At 37.6% G+C, this 25,908-nt stretch overlaps 1 protein-coding gene across 2 annotated transcripts; it reads left to right on the forward strand.

Moving 5' to 3' along the window:
* Positions 1 to 2,035: 2,035 nt before the first annotated feature.
* LOC104654807 (C-X-C motif chemokine 3) lies at positions 2,036 to 7,319 on the forward strand. Of its 2 annotated transcripts, none has more exons than XM_030915761.1 (4): positions 2,036 to 2,330; positions 2,429 to 2,552; positions 2,667 to 2,750; positions 4,879 to 7,319. In XM_030915761.1, the coding sequence occupies exons 1-4, from the start codon at positions 2,231 to 2,233 to the stop codon at positions 4,931 to 4,933; spliced, it is 363 nt and encodes a 120-aa protein (XP_030771621.1). In that variant the 5' UTR covers positions 2,036 to 2,230; the 3' UTR covers positions 4,934 to 7,319. The 2 variants fall into 2 exon arrangements, with proteins under 2 accessions (XP_030771621.1, XP_010352406.1); XM_010354104.2 differs by lacking the exon at positions 4,879 to 7,319 and adding an exon at positions 3,592 to 4,279.
* The last annotated feature ends 18,589 nt before the right edge of the window (positions 7,320 to 25,908 follow it).

Raw genomic sequence — 25,908 nt, forward strand, 5'->3', positions numbered from 1 at the left:
CACGGAACACCTGTCAAAGCTAAGAAACCACCAATGACACGTTACTTTTAACTAAACTCCAGACTATGTTGGGTTTCACCAGTTTTTTCATTAATGTCTTCTTTCTATCCCAGGATCCTGTCCAAACTACCACATGGCAATGAGTTGTCACGTCTCTGGTTTCCTCAAGGAATTTGAGTAGTCAGCAAGATGTGAGAGAGGAAATCACTGAAAGAGAATGGAGCGTATATATTACCTATAGTGTTTATTTTAAAGTAACAGGACATTTTAGCAACCTTTCTATCCTTTGTCCAAGATTATTGTAAGGACATCACAGATACCTGTGAGCACCAGTAACTGCAAGACCATTTTGGAAACTGGGACTGTGGTGTTCATATGAACATTCTTCGTTCTAGGTTCTGCTTTGATTTCTTAAGGACTCACACTGCTTTATATCAGTTAGGGACAGTTAGGGACCGTTGGGTGGCAGTAAGGGATACAGAAAATCTTAAACATGAAAAACACTGGGGAGTAAAACTTTCCATTAGATTCTTCTTTTTCCTTTACAGAATTCATAGCAGGTTGAGTTTTAGTTTAGGCAACGTCAGGAAACAAATAGCCTTTTAAAAATGAAAATAGTCCATTTTATGTATTTAACAACCATAAATAAGGCACTTAATCCACGGTGTCCCTTACAAATCTTAACTCAGTTCTCATAACCACCTTGGGCTAGGCACCGAGAGGTTTAACAACTTGCAGGTGATACTCTACAACTAAATACGGGCAGCAGAGTTGCATGCTCGGTGGTTAGGGGCAAGGACTCTTACCCCTTGAGCTGGGCTGTGTAGAGCCCTGTGCTTCAAGCAGATGCCACTCCTGTCTCCTCTCCTCCATCCTACTCCACGTCTCAGAGAGGTCTGAGAGCAACTTGTAGAACCACACTTAAACCCTCTAAAATCTAACGACGATTCAAAATAAATTATCTAAAACTGTAGAAAAAGGGACAAAGGGGCCAGGTTAAAAGACTGAAATGCCAGACCAGAAAAAATAGAGCCCTGTTAATGTTTCCAGAGAAGGAGGGCCCAGCACTGAAGACCAGAAAGTTCTATAGCAAATGGAATGTGATTTTTTGTGTGATCTGGTGTTTAAATGTCATCAGCAGGCAGTTGTTTCCTCCTTCAATGGGAATGGTGTTTGCACACCAGATACCTACTCTCCAGTGTCATTTGCAAAGACAGAACCAGAAACATTGAGCCCATGAGCCTGCTGGACCCAGTCCCTCCATAGCTTCAGAGTGACAGTCAGTGTCATATTTCTAGATCAAATCTGAATCCCTCCCACAGGGAGAATATCTCCAGGGGATTTAACAAGTTCCAACATTTCAAAGGGAGGAAGGAAGTTATGCAGGATACCAAAGAAAAGGTCATTCTATACAGCCCTGGCTTCCACTGACACTAACACTGGAGTCAACTTTTGATACTGATAATCTGTTGCCACCAAATCGAAGACCTAAACAAGATGTTCTAAGTGTGATTAGAGAATACGCAGAAAAGGAAGAAGCAGAACATTCTTCTCTGGAATCCGAGATGATGACTGTACTTTCACAGAGAGCACTGATGTTACATGTACATGAAATATGCTAAACCAAAAATGAGAGAGGCAGAGACAGAGTGGTTAACATAGAGGATACATCATAGGGAGAGAGGATAGCTGAGGTAAAACTCACCTATCTCCGGATTCCCAGCAAATCTGATAACTGAGGAGACAAAGCTCTCTTCCTTTAAAGAAGTCCTGCCTTTCCTGTCCTGGTTCTCACGGGTCCCCCCAGCTCTTTCCTCCAACCCTACCCCATACGGGGGGGTCATCAGGGACCTAAGGTCCCCCTCACAGACTGTGACTCCAGCGAGGTTTCCTCACTGCCCCTCCAGGAATTTGGGGCAGAAAGTGAATATCCCAAATTCACAGAGACCACTTGAGTTACTCTGGAGGGCAAGGCGCAGGCAACACCAGTGGCCCCCCCACTACCCGTACCCAACTCCACCCCGGGGGCGGGGCCGTCGCCTTCCTTCTGGACTCCGGATCAATCTGGAGCTCCGGGAATTTCCCTGGCGCGGCCGCTCTGGGCTTTCCAGTCTCAACCATGTATAAAAAGGGTTCGCCGATATGGGGAAGCCACAAGCCCGGGTCGTAGGCACCTCCTCGCCAGCTCTCCCGCTTCTGGCACAGCCTCCCGACCCGTCTGCTGAGCCCCATGGCCCTCGCCGCGCTTTCCGCAGCTCCCAGCAATCCCCGGCTCCTGCGGGTTGCGCTGCTGCTCCTGCTCCTGGTGGCCTCTGGACAGCGCGCAGCAGGTGGGTCCTGTCGTCCTGGGGTCCCCGGGACGGACGCTGCTGGGGTGGGCGCCCCGCGCCGACAGCCCCGCTCAATCAGCGAGTCTCTTCTTCCCTAGGAGCGCCCGTGGCCGCTGAACTGCGCTGCCAGTGCTTGCAGACCCTGCAGGGAATTCACCCCAAGAACATCCAAAGTGTGACTGTGAAGGCCCCAGGACCCCACTGCGCTGAAACCGAAGTCATGTAAGTCCCTCTCAGCGCTGCCGCTGTCACCGCCGGGGTCCTTGACTGTCCCGCTGCCCCAAACCCTGTGCCCAGTTCGACCTCCTGCCTCATGGAATTCCCTTTTCTCTGCAGAGCCACACTCAAGAATGGGCAGAAAGCTTGTCTCAACCCCGCATCCCCCATGGTTCAGAAAATCATCGAAAAGATACTGAACAAGTGAGTTGTAATTTCCATGTACACAGGCGACAGGAGCCGTTGGTCAGATACTGGCATCTGTCCCCTAAAAATAAAATCAGGGAAATCCAGGAGTTAGCTGAATGACTAGAAATTGTAATTATTGTTTTCACAATTAAAGTTGCCATTGAGGTTATTAGTCTGCTCTGGTGCCAGAGGATATTTCAGTAATTCAGTGCCTTCCATTCCCAGGCCTAACCCCTACTGAAATAAGTGAGGGTAAATGTGCCTTTCTAGAATACCAAGTAGATTTGACTAACAATGCTAAAATGCCCCCTGCCTGTTTTGGGAGGATGTTTATGTCAGTCCCTAATGGGTTTCAGACTTGAAAAATGCAATGTCTGGTTTGGGCACTTCTGGCCTCTCAGCCTTCTTGGTGAAGAGCAGAAACTTTGCATTGACACCCCCAGTGAGTTCAAGGCTAGGAGTCCTGTCAACCTTATTTAATCTCTTTGAGCTGTAGCAAAATAGGGTAGATAATGATAGTTATCTCATAAAGTTGTGTGCAGCTTAAGGGAGATCATGAATGGAAATTTCTAGCCCAGTGTGATAATCAGTGACCAATATATTTTGGCTTTTCAAACCAAGAATCTAGTTGAATCCACAGCCACCTCTTTCTTAAAAAAAAAAAAAAAAAAAAAAGTAGCATTCAGGAGTGCAAGTTTTCTGCTATAGAGGGCAGTTGTTACAGGCAGACCTTCCCTGAGTGGAGGGCTGGGCCAGAGTCTGCATGGGGACATCCCTCCAAGCAGCTTCAGCCACCAGAGTGACAGAAGGGCAGCCTTCCTTAGCACCTGCAACAGTAACCCTTTTCTCATCACAGGGGGAGCACCAACTGACAGGAGTGAAGGGAGAAGCTTATCAGTCTAACATTGACACTTCCTGCAGGATGGTCCCTGCCCTTACCAGAGCTGAAAATGAAAAAGAGAACAGCTGCTTTCTAGGGACACCTGGAAAGGACTTAATGTGTTTGACTATATCTGATGAGGGTTCTACTTATTTATGTATTTATTTATTTTTGAAAGCTTGTATTTTAATATTTTACATGTTGTTATTTAAAGATATGAGTGTGTTTCATCAAACATAGCTCAGTCCTGATTATTTAATTGGAATATGATGGGTTTTAAATGTGTCATTAAACTACTATTTAATGGGAGACCATAATGTGTCAGGCACCTTGATAAATGATAGGGTGGGGAATTGGAGGGCGGGGTTTGGAAATTAAGCAATGAGTGGATCACTTTAGGGTACGGGAATGTACTTTGCACATCTACATTTTTATACTTTTTTTAAAAAAAGAATGTCAGTTGTTATGTATTGAAATTATCTCACATTATGTGTTCAGCATTTTTATGCTGAAGTTTCCCTTGGACATTTTATGTCTCCCTTGTAAGGCATAATGCCTTGTTTAATGTCCATTCTGCAGTGTTCCTCTTTGCCTTGGAAAAGAGAAGTTACCATTACTGTTACATTTTTACAAATGACATGATAATAAAAGTTTTATGAAAAAAGTGCTTATGTGGTTTTTCAAAAACTTCTTGACCTTTAGTTCTTCCCAGGTGCCCAAGGTGTTATACAGTTAGACTGCAGGTTCTATCTAAATCTGTGCCTGCTTCTAGCTGGCATTTCCCTTGTATTTCTCTTATTCAAAACGGACTATCTGATGCTTTTAGAAAGTACACACTACCCCCCAACCACTTTGATAATTCTAATTTTGTATAACATGTAGATGTTTTTCACACTGACCAATTTGTTAGTCAAAATTAGTTCTTTACAAACTTTTGAATGTTAGTGATATTTTAATATGGGCCTCTGCTAAATCTGCTAGATGCTTTCGGAAGCGGTTTTTCCAACACTTACGCAATTCTTTTCCGTTTAATGAGGTTGGGAGCAAAAGGTAGAAAAAGTGATTCTGCTTAGAACTAAAAATAATTGTGATATTTAAAGAATAATAATGACCTATTGAGATACTGTAATGTAAAATATATGACAAAAAGAGCACAAAAGACAGGTTGGGAGATAAACGGGTTTAGACTCTAACATGTCTTTTCTATTGTTAGAGAAAGTATTAGGAAAAAATTGTAGCAACAACAAATATTGTAATTTGTAGGGCAACAACTCAAAGGAAAATGCGTAATTTTGGACTTAATCTGAAAAGGACATAAAATGGTATGATAGAAAATACCCGACTAATACAAAAGAAGACAGAAATGCAGGAATAAGCCAACACATGGATCAAGGGCAGAAGAGACACATCTTTACAGAAGAATTGCTGATAATATGAGTATAGTCTCTTCCTTCATGAAGGTAAAGCTTAATTCCCCTCTCCAAGTGAGTGTAGCTAGACTTAGTGACTGGCTTCCAAAGAAAAGACTAAGAAAAAGGGAAAACAATTACAGTGGAGAAATTTGGCAGACAATCTTCACCAGGTGATCAAGGTTGTTGTCACCAGTTATGGCATGTGAGTATCACTCACCCGCTGATACAATGTGATGGAAGGGCACTTCCACTCTGTTTAAGTGCTTCCAGAAAATGCATAACCTTAGTATAATCATAATAAGGACATCATGAAAATCTGAACTGAGGGACGTTTTACAAAACTCCTCATAAGTACTCTTCAACACTGTCAGGGTGATGAAAAACAAGACAAAACCAATAACTTGTCACAGATTAGAGGAGACAAAAGTGATATGGGGACTAAATACAATGTGGTATGTGAATTGGATCCTAGAAGAGAAAAAAGGACCTTATTGGAAAATTTAGGAAATCTGAATAAAGATAAGAGTTTAGTTAACAGCAATGTACCAATGTTAATTTCTTAGTTTTGTCAAATGTACTATGATTATGTAAGATGTCAACATTAGGGGACACTGAGCCAAAGGTCAGATATAGAAACTCTCGGTGCCCACACAAATTTTTTGTGAATCTAAAATTATTCCAAATTTAAAAGTTTATTGTTCAAAAGATAGGACAAATACAATAGCAGATAGTAGACTTAGATGCAACTATATTAAGAATTATAGTAAATTCAAACAGAATAAACACTGCAATTAAAAGTCAAAGATTATCAGACTACCTAAATACGACATGTTTAGGCTTCTTAAAAGAGGCACACTTTGAATTATACCTGGATAGGAGGAACAAGTTCTAGTGTTTTATACCACTGTAGAATGACTATAGTTAAAAGTAATATATAGTTTCAAACAGCTAGAAGGATATCAAAAGGTCCCACACAAATAAAGGAATAAATATTTGAAATGATGGATATGCTAATTACCCTGATCTGATCACTATACATTATATATAGAAACACTACTATGTACTTCATCAATATGTACGGTAATTGTGTGGCAATTATAAAAATACAATAAAAGTGAAAAATTGGACACCAGGTTCCTTGAAATGAGAAGAATTAAAAGTGTTACATCATATAAAAATGGGCTGACATGGCTATATTAATATATTGAAACCTGACCTGGATATATTAATATATTTATTACTTAAAAACTATTAATATGCTCTTCATATAAATAATAAGTATATTTATCAAAAATTAAATACTAATGAAGGCCTAATTAATATATTATGCCTTAAGGAAAGAAATAGTCTTGGAGATAAAAAAAAAAAGACAGTTTAAAAATAAAAAGGGGTTAAGTCAACAAGAGGCCAACATTCCTAAGCTCTCATGAACTTAGAAAAACATTATCAAAATATATAAACTATTTGTGAGGCTGAGGTGGGATAATCAATTGAGCCCAGGAGTTTGAGGCTTCAGTGAGCTATGATCGTGCCACCTCATTGCAGCCTGGGTGACAGAGCAAGGCCCTGTCTCTAAAAGAAAAAAAAAAATTCACACACACCTAAAGCAAAATGAAGAGATCATGAAAGAGCAATAGAACGACATATAATCATGGTTACGGATTCTAACAAACTCTTTCAACACTTAATATGCAAAGCAGTACACATTCAGTAGCAGTATAGAAGAGTTAAGCAACATAATCAACCAACTAGGTTTGACTGACATATATTGGCAATTTACGCAGCAATTGCATAAATCACATTTGTCTTTCCAAAGAGAACATAGATGAGTCATAAAGAAGGTATAAAAACATTTCAAAATGTTAAAACATTACAGAAGTCATTTTCTGATCATTAAAGTTTTTTAGGATGATTTGTAACTGTCCTACTTGAACTATGTATTCATACACTGTGTGTGATATGTTTGCTGTGGTTTATAACTCATCTCAACTTCCTACATTGTACTTCCACAATACCAGAGTCATCATCATGACCAATATAATCATCTAGTATGATAAAAATGTTTCCATAGAGATTTTTGCTTATTTCCTGTATTTTTTTCTGACACATTCCTTTGTAATTTTGACATTCCTGTATTTCTTGGATTACATGATATGAGCATAATGTAATTTAATTACTCAATACTTTCCACAAAAGTTGAAACAACAATCTTAAGAAAAGGCAAATATAAAGCTTATACTAAAAGCTAATTTTTTTAAGTTTTGGAATGATGTTCTCATCTATATATTAGATGGTGCTTGGTGTTATTTCCAATAAACTTAAATAGTTATAGATTGTTGAAATCATCAGGATGTCTTTACTGTAGAATTAGAAGACTAGCAATGTTGCAGAAGGAAGTGTGCAAGTTAAGTATCAAAGAAGAATTTCATGTTTGAAGTGTGTCTTTATCCACTATCTTTTACAAAACTGACCACAATCCCTTTTGTGTTGTATGCATCTTGTGAATATCTTTTGAATTTAACATCCACCATCCCTTATTTTCTACACATACCTTGAACCTGTAGGTTACTCTTGACTTCCCACTCTTCCTATGGTAGATAGTCAATAAAGGAATTTGTCCACAAGAGAGATGAAAACACCATGAGACACACATAAAAGCTTCGCAGTGATGGCAACATCCAAACTGACAGGCATGCAGGATCCTACGGGCACACGGCCTCCCATGTGGAATCCTGATCTCCCCTCCTGTCTCATTTGCTCTCCTCTCCCTGCCCACAGGATGAACTCCTTCTACCTGAGTCACTTGCTGCTTCTAGGACTTCCATGCACTTTCCAGTTTTCATGCCTTTGATTGCTTGATTGTCTCCTCCTGAACCATTTCCCATTCCTCAGTGGTGTCCCATCTACTGGAAAACTCTTCATCCTTTAAAACTCACATAAGTAGCCACCTCTTGTAGGAAAACCTCTGTAACACCTCTCACAAACCCACTAATTAACCTGTAAGAGCTGTACGAAATACTTATCCTTGCTACTGATACTTTGTGCATAGTTTGTCATGGTATTTGCCGGGCTCTTCTAAAATCTTCTGTTTGTACATTCATCTCCTGTATGGTGTTGAGAGTTAGAAGGTAGCAGATTCTGTATTAATTGTTTTTGTGTCTATGGCACCTAATTTCATTCCTATGTTACAATGCTGGGAAAACGATCAATAAAAATGTTGAATTGAATGAAGAGAGGAATTAAATTCAAGTTGAAATGCCCTTCTGGTTAGAAAGATAACTCAAGCAGTCAGTACAGTCAGTTAAAAAACACAACTCAAATTGGCTTAATTAAAATGGTAATTATTTCATTTCCTTATGAAATATATTGGTGTTTTATAAATATTGACACATTCATCATAACAATACTTTGAAATAGAGAGTAGCATTTACTTTGACTGATGTGTAGATGAGATACACCTGGATCCTAGAGTCCAAAAATTCTCTTCAATAACCAGTCTCATTGCAGGTCTAGCTGCCTTTCTCTGTGCTGGCTTTACTTTATGGAAAGCACTGGCAAAGCTCCAAGCTATAACCCAGCAGGAAGCAAGGAACGATTTTTCCAGCCATTTCCTACCAAAGTGGTCTCAGGGAAGTTTTCTGACTTGGCCAGGCTTATTAGATCACTTCTCCACCTCTGAGCTACCAGGGTGGCTCAGGGCTGAAAGGAATGGCCATTACTACTTTGAGATGTCAGCTCACTCCCGGAGTTTTGGGTAGAGTCGACCTATCTGAACCACCCAGACTGGAAGGAAGGGGAGATAGTTTCCAAAGGAAAGCCAGGATTCTGTTATCAGAAGGTAGAAGGGACTCAAACCAGAGAGAGAGGACAAATGTACTAAAAGCTAGGCCAAGTGGATGACATTTTCACTTGATGAAATGTTCTTGAATGACCAAGTGGATGCATCCAGAGATGTAATGCGACCTTCAGACATCTGCATCAATAGTAGTAGTAATGGCAACAAAACAGAGTTGAGCACAGTTCCCCAAGGCACAGTTCTCCCAGGCAAGTTCCCCAAGGCACAGTTGTAAGGCACTGTTGCCTAAGGCAAGCATGGTTAGAGCAACACTATACTGCCTGCCCATTCCTGCTGTTTCATTTGTACTTAAGATACAGAAGCTACTCTGGATTTTAAAGGCATATTAGATACTGCCAATCAAAGCTGCAGGATACAACAAATATGTTAGTTCAAAATTGAATTTAGAAACCAATATTTTTATTTAGCAATGACTCTATTCATTTAAAACTGGAGTTTCCATAAGTTTAATGTTTGGGCATATAGAGCTGCCATTCAGCTCATACAATGTTTCTTTGGCTGGGGGAGGCACTCATTAAAACAAGGAAGAACTGGATTATGTTGGTAGAACATCATTGCTTTCTTAATATTCTGAAAAATCAATATAGGGCTATTAGAAATTGAATTATGAGAACAGATATATTAAAGGTGGGAAAAATCTTTTTTACACTTCATTACATAAGCAACTAATGTTTATTATGAAAGTCTTAGGCATAGCTATAGATCGTTCTACAAAGTGGTTTCTTGAAATATTTTATCCCTTTGGCTACCACTGTAAATTTGTTGATGGTGTGTTTATCCTAAGTATTTGCTTATGCCGATATTTTGATTTGATCTGGAAGTCATTATAGCAAATATTTTCTTTTTTCTTAAGTAATAAGGAGAGTAAAGGTCTGAACAGCTTCCTATTAATGCTGAAGGTAAAGTATTTTATTTATTAAAACATGATAAAGTGTCCAAAGTGGGTCAGCAGAAAACTATAATCCTTATCTCAGCAACTAAGAGCCAACCAAGATGCCTACTCCCACTTCTTGCAAGATTCTAAGGTCCAGTATGAATTTCCACTGACATGATTTTGAAGGTGAAATACATTGACTTGGAATAAGGGACAGATAGATAAATAGATGTAGACTTCATTAACTTTAAGTGCATCATTTTAGTGGCACAACAGTTGTTTCTATTAGTGAAATAACTTGAGTAATTTCCTATTTTTTAGGAAAGAAAGTTGAGCTATTTAACCATAAGAATAACAAACATTAAAAAAATTGCTCTCCTAAAGCTCTCAATCACCTATCTCAGAAATTTTTTTTTTTCAACTGTGTAGTGGTTAAAGCCATACTGCATGGAGGTCAAATTCTGAAATATTTACTGTGAAACAGAAGAGTTGCATAAATTCCCTGCCTCTTCATTTCCTTGTAAATTGTAATACGGGGAAAAACCTGGTAACCACTTCCTTGGGTGTTTGTAAGGATTAAGTGCATTTTATATATATGTTAAGGACTTTGAACATTGCCTTTTACATCAAAGAGTTATTTGTCATAACTATGTTCACTCAGCATCTTGTAAATAGGTAAAATGTTTCAGCTATACATTGAACAGAATGCTGAAGAAAGAAGCACATATCTGCTAAGGTATTTTCCTTGGACTAAACTTAAAATAACTTAAATAATACCTTAATGTTTCCTGCACTTAGTAATTTTTCTCCATTAAGTAGTTATGCAGGTGTACATCCATCATTAGAAAATTGAAGTCATATTTTTGATGTTAAAGGAACTGCTGTGATATTTCTGAGCCACTGATTATTTCAAGAAAACAAAGTATTTCCAACTAAGAATCTCAGAAAAATTAAATAACAAGTTCTCAATTACCAATGAGTTAGTCATGTATGTTATACACAAGATTATCTTTCATTTCTTACTTTCTTTTTAAAACAAATAAATTTTCCTTCAAATTTCTGTGTGTGTGTGTGTGTGTGTGTGTGTGTGTGTGTGTGTGTGTGTTTCCCATATGACAGTACTGATGATCAATAGGGGAAAAACAAAATGTAAATTCAGAAATTTGGTCACTTATACATCTTTTGTCATAATCAAGATGAGCCATCTTTACTTTTATTCATATTTTGCAGTTAAAATTGCCGAAACTGGAATCAGAAAAAGTCCAGTAATTGTACGAGACACCAAAAAATTCATTCTGTTTCCTTTTAAGGAAAAAAAAAAAAAAAAAAAAAAAAAAAAAAAAAAAGCTAAAACAAAAATATTGTATTACAGGGTTTTGTTTAGCCAAAGTTCATTTCCATGTACAATAATTTTTTCCCCAGGTCAGAGAGCTTAAGTAATATGGAAAAAGTAATTTCTATCATATTTATAAAAATTGTGTGTAGTGTTTAGTATGTATTGGTGTTTTACTTCTTTGGTACCGATGAAAATCAAAGGCGATAACAGATTATATGTCATCTACCAGTAATTACTGAGGTGGAAATTCCTACCCTGGAGCACAATACAGGCAGACCTTTTTTTGTTACACTTTACTTAATTGGTTTGTAGACATTGTATTGTTTAAAAATTGAGGATTTCTGGCAACCCGATATTGAACAATTCTATCGACGCCATTTTTACCACAACATTTGTTCATTTTGTATCCTGGTGTCACATTTCGGTAACTTGCAACATTTCAAACTTTTTCATTATTATTGTATCTGTTATGATAATTTGTGATCACTAATCCTGATGTTACTATTGTAATCATTTTTGGGCTTCACGATCTGCACCCAAATAAGACAGTTAATTGATAAATGTCATGGCTATTCAAACTGGCCCTTCACCATCTCTGCATCTCCTTTGGCCTCTCTATTCCCTGAGACACAGCGATATTACAATTGGGCCAATTAATATCCCCATAAAGGGCTTTCAAATGCTCAAGGAAGAGACATGATTGTGTATCTCTCACCTTAAAACGAAAGTTAGAAATGATTAAACTTAATGATGAATGCATATCAAAAACCAGGATGGGCCAAAACCTATGCCCCTTGTGCTAGAATTAGGGAAACACAACAGCATCAAAAGAACAAAATAAAGAACAAGTAACTGGTTCTAAAATATGGAGATATATAATTTGTCTAACAAATAATTCAAAATAACCATCTTATACTAGCTCAATGAGTTCCAATAAAACACAGAGAGACAACTAAAAATAATCAGGAAAGCAATATTTGAATAAAATTAGAAGCTCAACAAAGAGAAAGAACCCCCCATAAAGAGCCAAACAGAAACTCTGGAGCTGAAGTATGACTAAAGTGAAAAGTCTCCTAGAGAGTTTCAAGAACAGACTGTATGAAGCAGAATATAGAATCGGTTAACTCAAAAACAGATCATTTGCAATTACCCAGCCAGAAGAACAACAAACAAACAAACAAATAAATAATAAGAAAGACTATGGGACTTATGGGCGCTATCCAGCAGACCAGAACGTTATAAAACAGACACACAAAAAAAGTTTTAACAAGTTTAAAAATATGGAAAGAATATTAAGTATATTTTCTGACCATAGTGGAATGAAACTAGAAATCAATAAAATGAAGAAGATTTAAAAATTCACAAGTACATAAAAATTAAGCCACAAAGCCTTGAACAACAAGTGGGTAAAAGAATGAACAAAAAGGAAAATGAAAACATCTTGAGGTAAATAAAAATGGAAACAGGACATGCCAAAACTTATAATATTCAGCAAAAGCAAATCTAAGATGAAAGTTTATAGTGTAAATATCTGCATTAAGAAAAAACAAAGATCTCAAAAAGCAATCTAAAGTTACACTTCAAGAAATTAGAAAAAGAAAACAAAGCTAAAGTTAGATAAATGAAGTAGCAAAGATTAGAGCAGAAATAAATGAAACAAAGACCTGAAAATAGTCTTCTAGTCTTACTAATAGAAAAGACCAATAAAAGTACGAGTTGGTGTTTTGAGAAGGTAAACTAAATTGACAAATTTTTAGCTAGACTAAAAATGAGAGAGGACTCAAATAAACAAAATTATAAATAGAGACATTACAACTGATATCACAAAAAATATACAGAATCATAACGGACTATTATGAACAATTACACACCAAAAATTGAATAACCTAGAAAAAAAAAGGATGAATTCCAAGAAACATACAAACTATAAAGACTAAATTATAAGGAAATAGAGAATCTGAATGGGTCAATAACAAGTAAAAAGTTTGAATCACTAATCATAAATCTCTCAACAAAGAGAAGTCCCAGAACCAGATGCCTTCACTGGTAAATTCTACCAAAGTTTAAAAAAGAGTAATACCAATCCTTCTCGAAACTCTGCAAAAAATTGAAGAGGATAAAATAATTCCCAACTCATTTTATGAGGTCAGCATTAGTCGGATACCAAAGCAGAAAAGAACACATAAGAAAAAAAAAATTCAGGCCAATATTTCTAATAAACATAAATACAAAAAATCTCCAGAAAATATTAGCAAACTGAACTCAACAACACAGTAAAATAATCATACATTATAATCAAGTGGATTTTCCCTAAAATGCAAGGATAGTTTTACACATGAAAATCAATAAATGTGATTCTCCACATTAATAGAATGAAAGATAAAAAATATATGATCATCTTAATGGATGCAAAAAAAACCATTTTGGAAAATTGAATATTCTTTCATTACAAAAACTCTCAGATTTGCCAGGTGCGATGGCTCATGCCTATAATCCCAGCACTTTGGGAGGCCAAGGCAGGCGGATCACAAGGTCAGGAGTTCGAGATCAGCCTGACCAATATAATGAAACCGTGTCTCTATTGAAGAAAAATTAGCTGGGTGTGGTGGCGCACGTCTGTAATCCCAGCTACTCAGGAAACTGAGGGAGGAGAATCGCTTGAACCCGGGAGGTGGAGGCTGCAGTGAGCCAAGATCAAGCCACTGCACTCCAGCCTGGGTGACAGAGTGAGACTCTGTCTAAAACAAACAAACAAACAAAAACTTTCAAATTATGTATAGAAGAAATGTTCCACAACATAAAAGCCAGGTATGACAAGCCCTAGGCAACCTATTCCCAGTCGTAAAAAGCTGAAACCTTTTGCTCTAACAAGAGGAAGAAAACAAGAATGCCCACTCTTGCTACTACTGTTCAACATAGTTACTTAAAACCCTGGTCAGAGCAAGTAGACAAGAAAAGGAAATAAAATGCATCTAAATCAGAAAAGATGTTATTTATTTCTGTTTGCAGATGCTGTGATCTTGATTACAGACACCCCTAAATACTCCACCAAAAACTGTTAGAACTAGTAAATGAATTTAATGGAGCTGCAAGTTACAAAATCAATATACAAAAGCAGTTGCATTTCAATACACTAACAACAAAATATGGAAAGAATAGTGTCAAAAATAATAATATACTTAGGAATAAACACATGGAGGTGAAAGATCTGTACCATAAATATTATAAAACAGTGATAAAAGAAATCGAAGAAAACATTAATAAATGAAAATCTATCTCCATAGATTCGAAGAATTAATGTTAAAATATCTATACCACTTAAAGTGATCTACAGACCCAATGAAATCGCTACCAAAATTCCAACAGCATTTGTCAAAGAAGTGGGAAAAACAATTCTAAAATTCATATATCATAGTTGATTTGAGCTGTTTTAATAAACCATAAGATGGATGGCTTATAAACTATAGAAGTCTATTTCTCACAGTTCTGGAGGCTGGGAAGTCCATGATCAATGTACTGAGAAATTCAGTGGCTCCTGAGGGCAGGCTCTCTGGCTTAGATGGTGTCTTTTCACTGAGTTCTCACATGGAGGATGGGGCAAGGCAGCTTTCTAGGGGCTCTTTTATGAGAACATTAATGCAACTCATGAGGGCTCCAACACTCACGACCCAATCACATTACAAATGCCCTATTTCCCAAAACCAAGACACTGGTGATTAGGGTTCAATATTTAGGGAGAAACAAATATTCAACTTATAGCAATATGAAACCACAAAAGACCCCAAATAGCCAAAATAGTCTTGAAAAGGAAGAAAACTGGAGGCATCACACTTCCTGATTTGAAACTATACTACAAAGTTATAGACACTAAAACAATATGGTACTGACATTAAAATAGAGACAGAGATTAATGGAACAGAATAAAGAGCCCAGAAATAAACTCAAACATATAAAGTTAACTAATTTTTGACAAGGGGGCCATGAACACAAAATAGGGAATGAATGACCTCTTCGATAGATTGTGTTGGAAAAACCAGATATCCAAATGCAAAAGAAGGAAATAAGACACTTCTCTTACACCGTATACGAAAATCAACTCAAAATGGATTAAAGGCTTAAATGTAAGACCATAAAATCACAAAACCCCTAAAAGAAACCAGGGACAAAGTTATTTTCATTGGCCTTGATAACAAATTTTTGGATATTTCAAAAGACATACAAATGACCACAAGGTATATGGAAAGTTCAACATCACTAATCACCAGGGAAATGAAAATCAAAACCACAATGGGAGACCAGCTCACGCCTGTTAGGATGGCTACAATTTAAAATACTAAAGAAAATAAGTGTTGGTGAGGATTTGGAGAAAAGAGAACCCTGGCAAATAGTTGAAATGAATGAAAATCGGTACAGCCATTATGGAAAACAGTATAGAGTTTCCTCAAAATACTAAAAATTGAACTACCATATGACCCAAATGTTGCACTCTGGGACTTATTGTAAGAAATTTAAAATTGCATCCTGAAGAAATATTTGCACTCCTATGTTCATTACAGCATTATTCACAATAGCCAAGATATTGAAACAACCTAAATATTCATCTGTAGATCAATAGAGAAAGAAAACATGCAATATGCATATACACACCCATACCCCCTACACATACATATATATATACATATCTATATATATAAATATCTACATATGTATCTATATACATATCTATATATACATATCTCTATACATATCTGTATATATACATATCTATATAAAATTGAACATTATTCAGCCTTTAAAAAAGAGGAAATGCTGCTATTTGTAACAATGCAGATAGACACACAGGATATCATATAAATGAAGTAAGTCAGACACAGAAAGACAAATCTTGTATGGTCACACTTATATGTGGAACCCAAAATAGTCAAAATTGTAGAAGCAGAGAGTAGAATTTTGTTTGCCAGGTCCTTGGAGGAGAGTAAGGGAGGAGATGATCAAAGCATACAAAGTTTTAAGTTCTGGAGATCTACTATATAACCTAGTGCTTCTGGCTGATAGTACTGTGTTGTATGCTTAAAATTTCCTAAGAGCATAGATCTTATGTTAAGTGTTGTTACTCCCACCCCCTACCTCCCTCCCTCAAAATGATAACAATGAAAAGGGGCTGGAGGAAACTTTGGGAGATGATGGTGATGTTTATGGTCCTGGTGGTATGTTGGTTTTACATGTCTATACTTATCCCCAAACTCACTGAGTTGTATACTTAAATATGTATAGCTGTTCACATGTCAATAATATCTCAGTAAAGTGGTTTAAATTAAAAAAAAATTGGTCACAAAAGTGATGCAATATAATTTTATTAATAATAACAATAATACTGATATATCTGAGAACAAGGCTAAAAAATGGTTAAGACACAAGGCAGTGCAATTGAAGTTTCAAAACACTCTACACAAGCAGCCTAGGGACCCTCATAGCATAGGCAATGTGAATTTTCTATTAGCAGACTGATGCAAATTCAGCTCTTTTCCCCCTCAGATTCCTCATTTAAGGAATGAGGAATCTCATTGTGCCTAAAATTCTTCTGTGGAGATAACTATCCTTGATTCTTTATTACACGCTTGGTTTAAAATGCTAAATACAGTGGCTCGACCACCCAGACAGACAAGAATTTTGCAGTAAGGTATTCATGACTGAGGTCAGGTCTTTTTCTGAGAAACAATAAAATTTGGTATGAGGAAATGCTAGAAGGAAAATGGAGACATTTGGAAAAGGTAGGTGGGTGAAGAGGAAAAGTCCCCTCGACACAGATTAATCATGGACCAGCCCTGCCTATTGACTTCTGGGGCCACTGCTCTTGGTTTCACTATAATACCCAGGGTTTCACCCCAAAAACCACATGGCCAGTTAGCTATGACCTATCCAGTATTGGAATAAAAATGATCAGCATTTCAAAGGCAAACAGACTTCTCACATTTCTTGGCCTGGGTGGAGCAAGAAATTAGGCAGGTAGAATAAACAGGTGTGGCTTTGCATTATGTTTTATATTAACTGAACCTACAGGAAATGAGTACCTTAAGGAATAATGCCTTTCTTTACAGTAATTCCCAGAATAGCGTTCTGGAAAATATTACTCCTGGAGAAGCTATTTCATTTTCACTTTATGAGCTCAATAGAAGTATACAATTATTATTTCTAAGAGTTCATCTCTGGTGCTTTTGCCTATTTCACCTCTTCCACACATTCACCTGCCATTAAAACAGACAATTTTGTGCTTATAGGAACATCGAAAGAAGAGGAGATCTGGGGTAATCCCTAGAACATTTTATGTACTGTTTATTCATCTGTGCTTTTAAAGGGAACACCCAACAGTATATTTTCTTTCAGGTTAATACTGTCTTGTTACATGAATAAGATGGCAAAATGATCATGAGAAACCAAAGTAAATCACAAAGAGTGAGACAGATAATAGGGAAAGATTTTCATGTTCCAGGATGTCAGACTTTCTGTAGAAATTCCCATTTTTGTGTGTTCCCTTACTTATTTTTCACTTTACAACACTCTATTGCTTAAAAACACAGGATTTAATTTTTAAAATTTTTCTTCAATTTCCAAGATATATATGTAGAATGTGTAGGTTTTTTGCATAGGTATACATGTGCCATGCTGGTTTGCTGCACCTATCAACTCGTCATCTAGGTTTTAAGCCTGGCATGCACTAGGTATTTGTCCTGATGTTCTTCCTCCCCTTGCCCCCCGACCCTCTGACAGGCCTCAGTGTGTGTCGTTCCCCTCCCCAAACACAGAAATTTTAAACAAAATTAACGAAAATAATATATTTCCACAATTTGAGAGCCAAATTTATTTCTGTGAAGACTATTAATATTGATAAACAGAAGAGCCAGCTTTGCATTTACCATATTTTCAAAGAGGCAGTGAGGATCGTTCTTAGAATTTCCCCACCCAAAGGCAATTTAATCTAACATCAGATATGGCTGTGGCCCTCATAGATCTTTTAAGCCTTTAAGAATGTACTGTGGCTGGGCATGTTGGCTCACGTCTGTAATACCAGCACTTTGGGAGGCCGAGACAGGTGGATTATGAGGTCAAGTGTTTGAGACCATCCTGGCCAACATAGTGAAACCCCGTCTCTTCTAAAAAAAATAAAAATAAGAAAAATAAAAATTAGCTGGGCGTGGTGGCACGTGGCTGTAATCAAAGCTACTCGGGAGGCTGAGGCAGGAAAATCACTTGAACCCAGGAGTTGGAAGTTGCAGTGAGCCGAGATTTTGCCACTGCACTCTAGTCTGGCCACAGAGCGAGACTCCATCTCAAAAAAAAAAGAAAAGAAAATGTATTGTGAGGATGGACGTGTGAAAGTATTTTTTCAACGGAAGTGTGCTGATGGTTATCATAACTGCCAGCCATAACACAAAGAGTTAGGTATGTACTCTTGAATCCTTAGAAGTCCTGGGGGAAATTCCCAACCTCACAAGGAAGTTAACCAAGGTTTCAACAGGAATGGAAAGCGTAGAAAGTACCAAGACAAGATACGGATACCGCCACACCTAGCGTGAGAACATAACTCCTTTTTCAACTAGAAGGAAACAGGTGCCGGTTTCTAAGCTTTTAAATTATGACATACAAGGAATAGATTGATGTTATCTCTGGATACAATAATAGGTGTCCCGGTCATGGAACTTAAAAATTACTGGGACTTCCATCTCTCTCCCTGGCCTTGAATATTTTCTTCCATTCACCTATGATTAGTTCATCCCACTTTTATTTTGGAAGCCCCTGGGAAATAGATGGCAAAGATGACAATTTAAGGGGTATATGTCATGAATGTAAACTTGAAGCCTTTGCAAGCCTCCCCCCACCCTGGCCCCCAGGAATAGGCCAGTTCAAGTGACTGGGCCTACACTTTTCGAGTCAACCTCCTAAGAGGACTCTGCTCCCAGTCCTCCAGCAGCTTGCCCATTGCTAAGTTGTATAATCAATTCGGTTAGGCCAAATATATAGTCATTGAGAACTGATTACTTCCTCCTCAACTTACCCTGCCCTGTGACACACAAGTGTCTTCATTCCTGGAATATTTCTACTGTGCTGAAATAGTCCTTCCTTATCTTCCTCATTTCAACAAGGCATTTAGATGTCATTGTTAATTTATAGTGTTAGAAAAAAATCTTAAATTTGGAAATAAGCTACTGCATAACTTTTTAGAGCCATACTAAAGTATTATCTAACATGGCAACGTAAATTGAATCTCTCTCTCTAGGGGATACAATTCTGTTTGATTTTCTATTTATTAGTGATCATGTTCAGTGTCTGTAAAGTTAGCTGTTAAGTTATAGAGGACTGATCATTACAAACTGTTTTTATCCACTAGTGTTTCAAATTACTTCTGTGCCATAGAAAAGATGACTTCAACTGTTACAATTTTATTATTCTGTAGGATGTGAATCAGTTTTTATCTAGCTTTGCAATTTTCTTCCAGTATTCTTTTATCCACTGATTGTTATTTCTATAAAGCTTATATCTACATGCTCACACGTACACACAGACACATCTCCTCTCTTCCTTTGAACCAATTTTCATCATCCCTCTAGTCTCCTCATTAGTGGGTTGATTAAATCTTTGACACTTTTTCACTATATATTAGAATCATGATTTTAACTTTATTTTACAAAACAGTATATTTGATAATAACAAGAATCTATAACTTGAGTTACTTATCCTTCCTGGGGATTTAACATCTCTCTCCTCTTTCTATTCTTGGGACTTTCTCTCTACTCTCTGAGACTAAATTCCATCCCTGTTCCCAGAAATAGCACTTGATTTCATGTTCAAGGCAGTTACATTTTATTTACAATAAAATCTAAAATAGTATACCATTCCCAAGAAAACAGGTATAAGTTAGGTACTGAATGAGAGATCCTACTTTAATACTGAAGAAATCAATATCTCATCACAGTTAAAAGTATCACCCAATATATAGCCTAATGTCCACTTACAAAGAAATTATAGTATACTTGGAGTGGCAGGATACACACAAAACTTTTAGTAAAATTAGATAATAAAAATATAGCATGTGAAGCAGCATTTACACAGCTAAAGCAATATCCTAAATGGATGCAGAAGCATAATTTAAGACAGCATAGCATATGAGAAGGTACTATTACTATTGTCTTTGATACACTTTCCTTCTGTATACACATACCTTGATATCCCTCTGAGGAACTACCTTGTCTTCCACTCTCAGTCTACGTGCTTTCGAAAACGTTGAATTTACTCCAGGCATGTGATTTGGGTCTAGCCAATCAGACAATCACATTCCCTTAATCACAGTGATTGACTCAGGGACAGATTGGGAGCTTATTGGAAAAAAGAAGCATTTTACCAGTAAATTCACCAGAGTAAATTCAAGACAATATGGGGCCTGAGGTCACATCCTGCAGCTACGTGGAACCCGAGAATGGAGCCAGCACTAGAGGTAGAACCAAGAAAACAGTGTTTATAATTTGTCTCTGCTTCCTATGAGACAAAGTGCAAAACTGAAATAGTCAATTATGTAGCTAATTAATTACCTTTTCTCATGAGACTAATATTAGATTAGGGTTCTGACCCTTGAAACAGAAAACTAACAACTGATGGAGTAAAAAAGGCTGGAAACAGTGATTAAAAGAGCTTCACAGGGGGAAAGAAGTATCCTCAAGCAGAGATAAGATGCCAATTTGTTAGTTCTGACATCATTTCTAAATTCCCCATACATTTTCAGAATAAAAAATAATAAGGCTCTTTTTACCATGGTTCTCAGGAAGGCTTGGATTTCTAAAGCTCTATTCAAAAATAATGCAATTTACAATAATATCAGATGTCCTGAGCTTAGCATTTCACTTAAAACTTATCAATAAAAGCATTGTTTATTTAAAAGAATTATTAAAAGTAAATAAACATCGTGGAAAATCTCACTGTGTTCAAATATAACGTTGGCAAGTCTACAAAATTTGCATGGGCCAAGTTAGGTGTGGTCATGCTACAAAATGTGACAGTGCAAAATTTCCATGCTCCAAATGTTAATTCCCATACCTGTCTTCTTTCTTTCCTCCTTTCCTCAAAAAATGCTTTGAGTGCTTAAATGAGAGTCAGCAATTTAATGAGAAATTATGGATTAAATGTAAAGCAAGCAGACACACTCCTCTGACCTCATGGGGCTTCCAGTCTAATGAGAGAATCAGACAATAATAATCTCTCTCTCTCTCTCTCTCTCTCTCTCTCTCTCTCTCTCTCTCTCTCTCTCATCTCTCTGTGAAAGTATTAAAAGTTGGGTATGTTGTCCTTCTAGCACACAGAGAAACAATAATTAATGAGATAATAGTTATCCTTCTTAGCTGTAACCCACTCACACTTTCTATTTCATTCTATTTCCCTTTTTAAAAAATTCTGATCATAACTCTCTAAATGTATTTCATAATCTACTTCTAGGGTGGTATTTGACTTACTCAGAAAAGTCAGAGAAGACTTCTCTAAGGAAGTGGTGATTGAGTTGAGGTAAAAAAAATAAGTAGGAGTTAATTAAGTGAAAGAAGGAACAGCTAAACAGGATACAGCAAGGGTAAAACTTGGTCACAGGAGGAAGTAGATGTGTACTTGAGACTGAAGAAAGGCCAGTTTATGGCAGCAGTGCAGACAGCAAAGAGGAGCCTAGAGCCTGATGAGAATGAGAGACAGGATGGCCAAAGCCAGACAGGGTCTGGCAAGACATGTTAAGAGTAGTTGTCTGAAAACAAGGAGATAATATTGAAGATTATGTGTGTTAATTGTGCCAAAAAGTAGGTGTAAAAATAGCAGCAGACAGAAAAGTTAGAGGGCTATCGAATTAATCCAGGAAAGGATTAATTCAATCGTCAATCGTCAGCCCCAATAAAATAATTACTCTAGAGAAAATCTTTGATTGACTTATTGCTATATCTTCAGTGCTGTCATCATTGCTTGGTATTAGTAGAAACTCAAAAAAAAAAAAAAAGTTTGAGGAACGAATGAATGGTATATAGAGAAAGGAGATGGTGGACGAGCTTGGCACAGAGAACCAGGTGGGTGGCAGGATGGTGTAAAATGCACAATGACTTCTCTGACATGTCCGCTTGTCTTTGGAAAAAGATCAAATTCCCATCCTTCTTCTTGGTAGGTGAAGCTGTGTACATACATAGTAGACCTTAGGAAAAGCAATGAAGAATAGCAGGCAGTGATTACCTATGTGGGCTCTGCTGTCAGATGGCCTGGTTTTGAACTCCAGCTCCATCAATTTCCTGTGTGATTTCAGCCAAGTCACTCAACCTCTCTTAAACTCTATAATCTTATGCAGAAAAATGGGCAAAAATAGTTGTTGGGAAGATTAGCTAGAGATAATTCATAAAACACAATTGGAACAAAGTAGTTCTCATGAAATATTAGTTGTTGTTTATTATATGTGATAAGGTGTAGTGGGCAAGTGTGAGATTATGAAAGAAAAAGAAAAAAAAAAGAGATTTAGATCCCAAGATATTGAACTTACTCTGCCACAAATGTTTAGATAAGGAAGATCTTTCTTGTCTGTTAAAATACTTATTTAGAGTAAGGGGTAAGTAGAATAATAATCAGAATCTTTCTAGTGTTGACCTAGCTACGCCTTTATATTACATGAACAGAGGTAAGATTAATCAGATGAAATGCCAAATGAAAAGAGGAAGACAGTTGAGTAAAACAAAAAGTGTGATTTAGCAGAGGATTTAGTGCGTCAAGTTATACCACATCCTGTTAGTCTTTTATGCCATTATCCAATGTTGTGTGTCCCGGCAGCATAACAATGGTTCAGAACAAGTTTACCCAACATCAGCAATGATTGCCAGAGGGAAGCAACTCACTTTACTCAACATGACCATCAAATGATGAAGAAAGGCACAAGTGAGAAATCTCTTTACAACCCTGGCATTTGGTGAGACACAACAGATGAATTATAGCATTTTGTAGATATCGAATGATATTTTTACATTCACTCACAATACTTGGAGTGAAGAGATCAAAAACTCTGTTGGAACAAATTGTAATGCATTTTCTCTCATTTCTATTTTTTCTCCAACACTCTAATGTACTTACATACTTTTAATAGGTTGGTAAATCTCCTAAATATTAGCTCACATCCAATCATACTATTTAGAGAGCGTCTATGGTTCATAAACATGCTTGAAGGGATTTGGAGCCAATTCACAATTTCAGTATTTACCAAAACGTTAAATACTACGATTTGTATCATAGGTATCAACAGAGCTAAAGTAGCCAGATTAGTGAACCTTCTTTGAGAAATGGCTGATCTCAGTCCTGGAAATGTGTAATTGGGCATTAATATTGTTTTTATTGGAGGCCTCTTATTTGGCACTCCAACACCTCATACTGCTAAATCAACAGGCAGCTCATTTTTACCTCTGTCATTAAGTATCAGGGCTTTTCCATGAGCCTCAATGTTAGATGCATTGACCAGTAACAAATGAATGTTTAAGTCAGACACTGAAGCAGATCAGTGTCATGGTTAAACATGAAGCAAACATTTCACTGTAAAATTCAAGGTTTACATCATATCTGATATGGGACTCTCGGAAAAGATTCTGCTCAGAAAGAGAAAAGAAGGGTGGAGCAAAGATCTTGGAAAGGCTCCCTCTATGTTCATCCACAGAGAAAAAGGCCTAACCCAACTTCCTGTTATGGATGGCAACTGTGGTCAACACAAGGCAGTGTTGACCTAGACACTGAAGCAAGGAATGGTGATGAAAGGGCAGGAGGGATGCAAGGACGGAACACACTACTGCAGCGGGTGATCTCCAGGTTGTGCGGTCCTGGGTTCTGATGAGTCAGACATAACTGGGGTAACTTGCTTTCAAACACCTGGAAACTGAGGCATTAGGAAGCGGTGAGAATATAAATTCATGTGTCATTTCTAGGAAATAACTGACTTTTTAACTTAATAACATCTAATATACCAAAAGTCCTTCTAGCTTCTTGTAGTCTTTAAAATGTGCTAGGTTTAAGATTTTGTGTATTTTGGACTCATATGATGTTTTAGGCATAGAGGAGGAGAGAAGAGCCAAACATATCCCCATCTCAGACATCACTGTTCCTAGATAGAATCAGTGGTGGCAATCCTTCCCATGACTGTCAAACTGTGAACTAAGGGGTTTTACAAACTAAGAAGACTAAAGGGTCCATATTGGTCCCTCCTGCATCAGCTTGCCTTGACAATAGCTCTTAGAGTTTCGGACAACTCTACACCACCTTTCTTCCTGCACAGAGTACTCAGATGAATGCTTATTTTTTGAAAGAGAGTGAGGCCTAGAAGGTTTTGTGGGAACTGTCCAAGGTGGCAAAGGAGGAAGATAGCTTGGAATTAATCTGCAAGACAGCACCTACTGTCACCAATTTTAAAAACAAACCAAAAAGAGGAACTTTTATCTAAAAAGTTTTAGCCTCTTCTTAGTATTCCAGGAAGATGTCTCTGAAGGTTGGCCTGTAGCTGTGGAACTGATGATTGGATAGGTCTCAATGTTCATGACAAAATCCTCGATGTATCAAAAACCAAGCTGTCATTGAAGTACTACATCCTTCTGGGAGGAGGATAAATCATCCTGGAGAAACGGAGCAGAAGTGGTTGAAAGACAAGAGATTGATGAAAATCTGTTGATGAGATCTTACTAGGTCATCCACTGCTGTGTAAAACCTTTTATTTGGCCTTGGTTAGCTCTTTCTTCTGTTCCCTCCAGCAATAACTTGAACCTTTCCTAGTATGATCTCTTCAGGTATTGCCTTTTCCCATCCCTCTCCCTCTCCTTCTCTATCTCCATTTTTCTCTCTCTTTCTCTCTCTCTGGTAGAAACTTTCTCAATTCATGTTTTCCTGTCTTCAGACTCTTCATTTGCACCTGGCTTTCTCTATTTTCATTTTATTCATTCAAATACTCAATTTTTGTTTACTGGGAACCTTCGTTGTGCTAAATGATCAAGACACATGATGAACAGGGTAGTATAAGACCTTCGCCTCCTCTGAGTCTCCTCATATTTCAGTGAGAGAGGTAAAAATAAGAGAAGCAAAGATATAACATATATTTCTCCCCTGCCACTTTGGTGTAGACTGTGGTAGATGCTAAGAAAGAGGCAGCATAGGCCGGGCTTGGTGGCTCACGCCTGTAACCCCAGTACTTTGGGAGGCTGAGGTGGGCAGTTCACGAGGTCAGGATATTGAGCTCATCCTGGCTAACGTGGTGAAACCCCGTCTCTACTAAAAATCAAAAAAATTAACCCGGTATGGTGGCAGGCACCAGTAGTCCCAGTTCCTCAGGAGGCTGAGGCAGGGGAATGGTGTGAACCTGGGAGGCGGAGCTTGCAGTGAGCTGAGATTGCACCACTGCACTCCAGCCTGGGTGACAGAGCGAGACTCTGTCTCAAGAAAAAACAAAAGAAAGAAAGAGGCAGAGTAACTTCATGACTTTGTCAAAACAGAACTTGGTTGGGATTGCTTACCTTAGAACAATGGTCCCTGAGAAGGTGACATTGTAAGCTGACCCTGGAAGGATAAAAATGACACAAGCCTGAAAGAGCCTAGATAGGTGGGTTCCAGGCAGAATGCACAGGAGGGTAAAAGTCAGAAGCAGGAAAGAGTGTGCTGTGTTTTCATAACTAAGAGTAGCTGCTGATGGCTGGATCTTAGAAAAGGGAACATGGCATAAGTGAGGTCAGAGAGGTTGGAAGGGACCAGGTCATACAGAAATTTCTGGGCCAACATGAAGCATTTA

This window comes from Rhinopithecus roxellana, chromosome 2 (assembly GCF_007565055.1).
Source record: "Rhinopithecus roxellana isolate Shanxi Qingling chromosome 2, ASM756505v1, whole genome shotgun sequence".
NCBI classification, from domain to species: Eukaryota; Metazoa; Chordata; class Mammalia; order Primates; family Cercopithecidae; genus Rhinopithecus; species Rhinopithecus roxellana.

Coding starts and splice junctions, on each gene's coding strand:
- LOC104654807 (XM_030915761.1), top strand. CDS start 2,231: ATGGCCCTCGCCGCGCTTTCCGCAGCTCCCAGCAATCCCCGGCTCCTG. Junction 2,331..2,428: donor CTCTGGACAGCGCGCAGCAG/GTGGGTCCTGTC, acceptor CTTCTTCCCTAG/GAGCGCCCGTGGCCGCTGAA. Junction 2,553..2,666: donor TGCGCTGAAACCGAAGTCAT/GTAAGTCCCTCT, acceptor TTTTCTCTGCAG/AGCCACACTCAAGAATGGGC.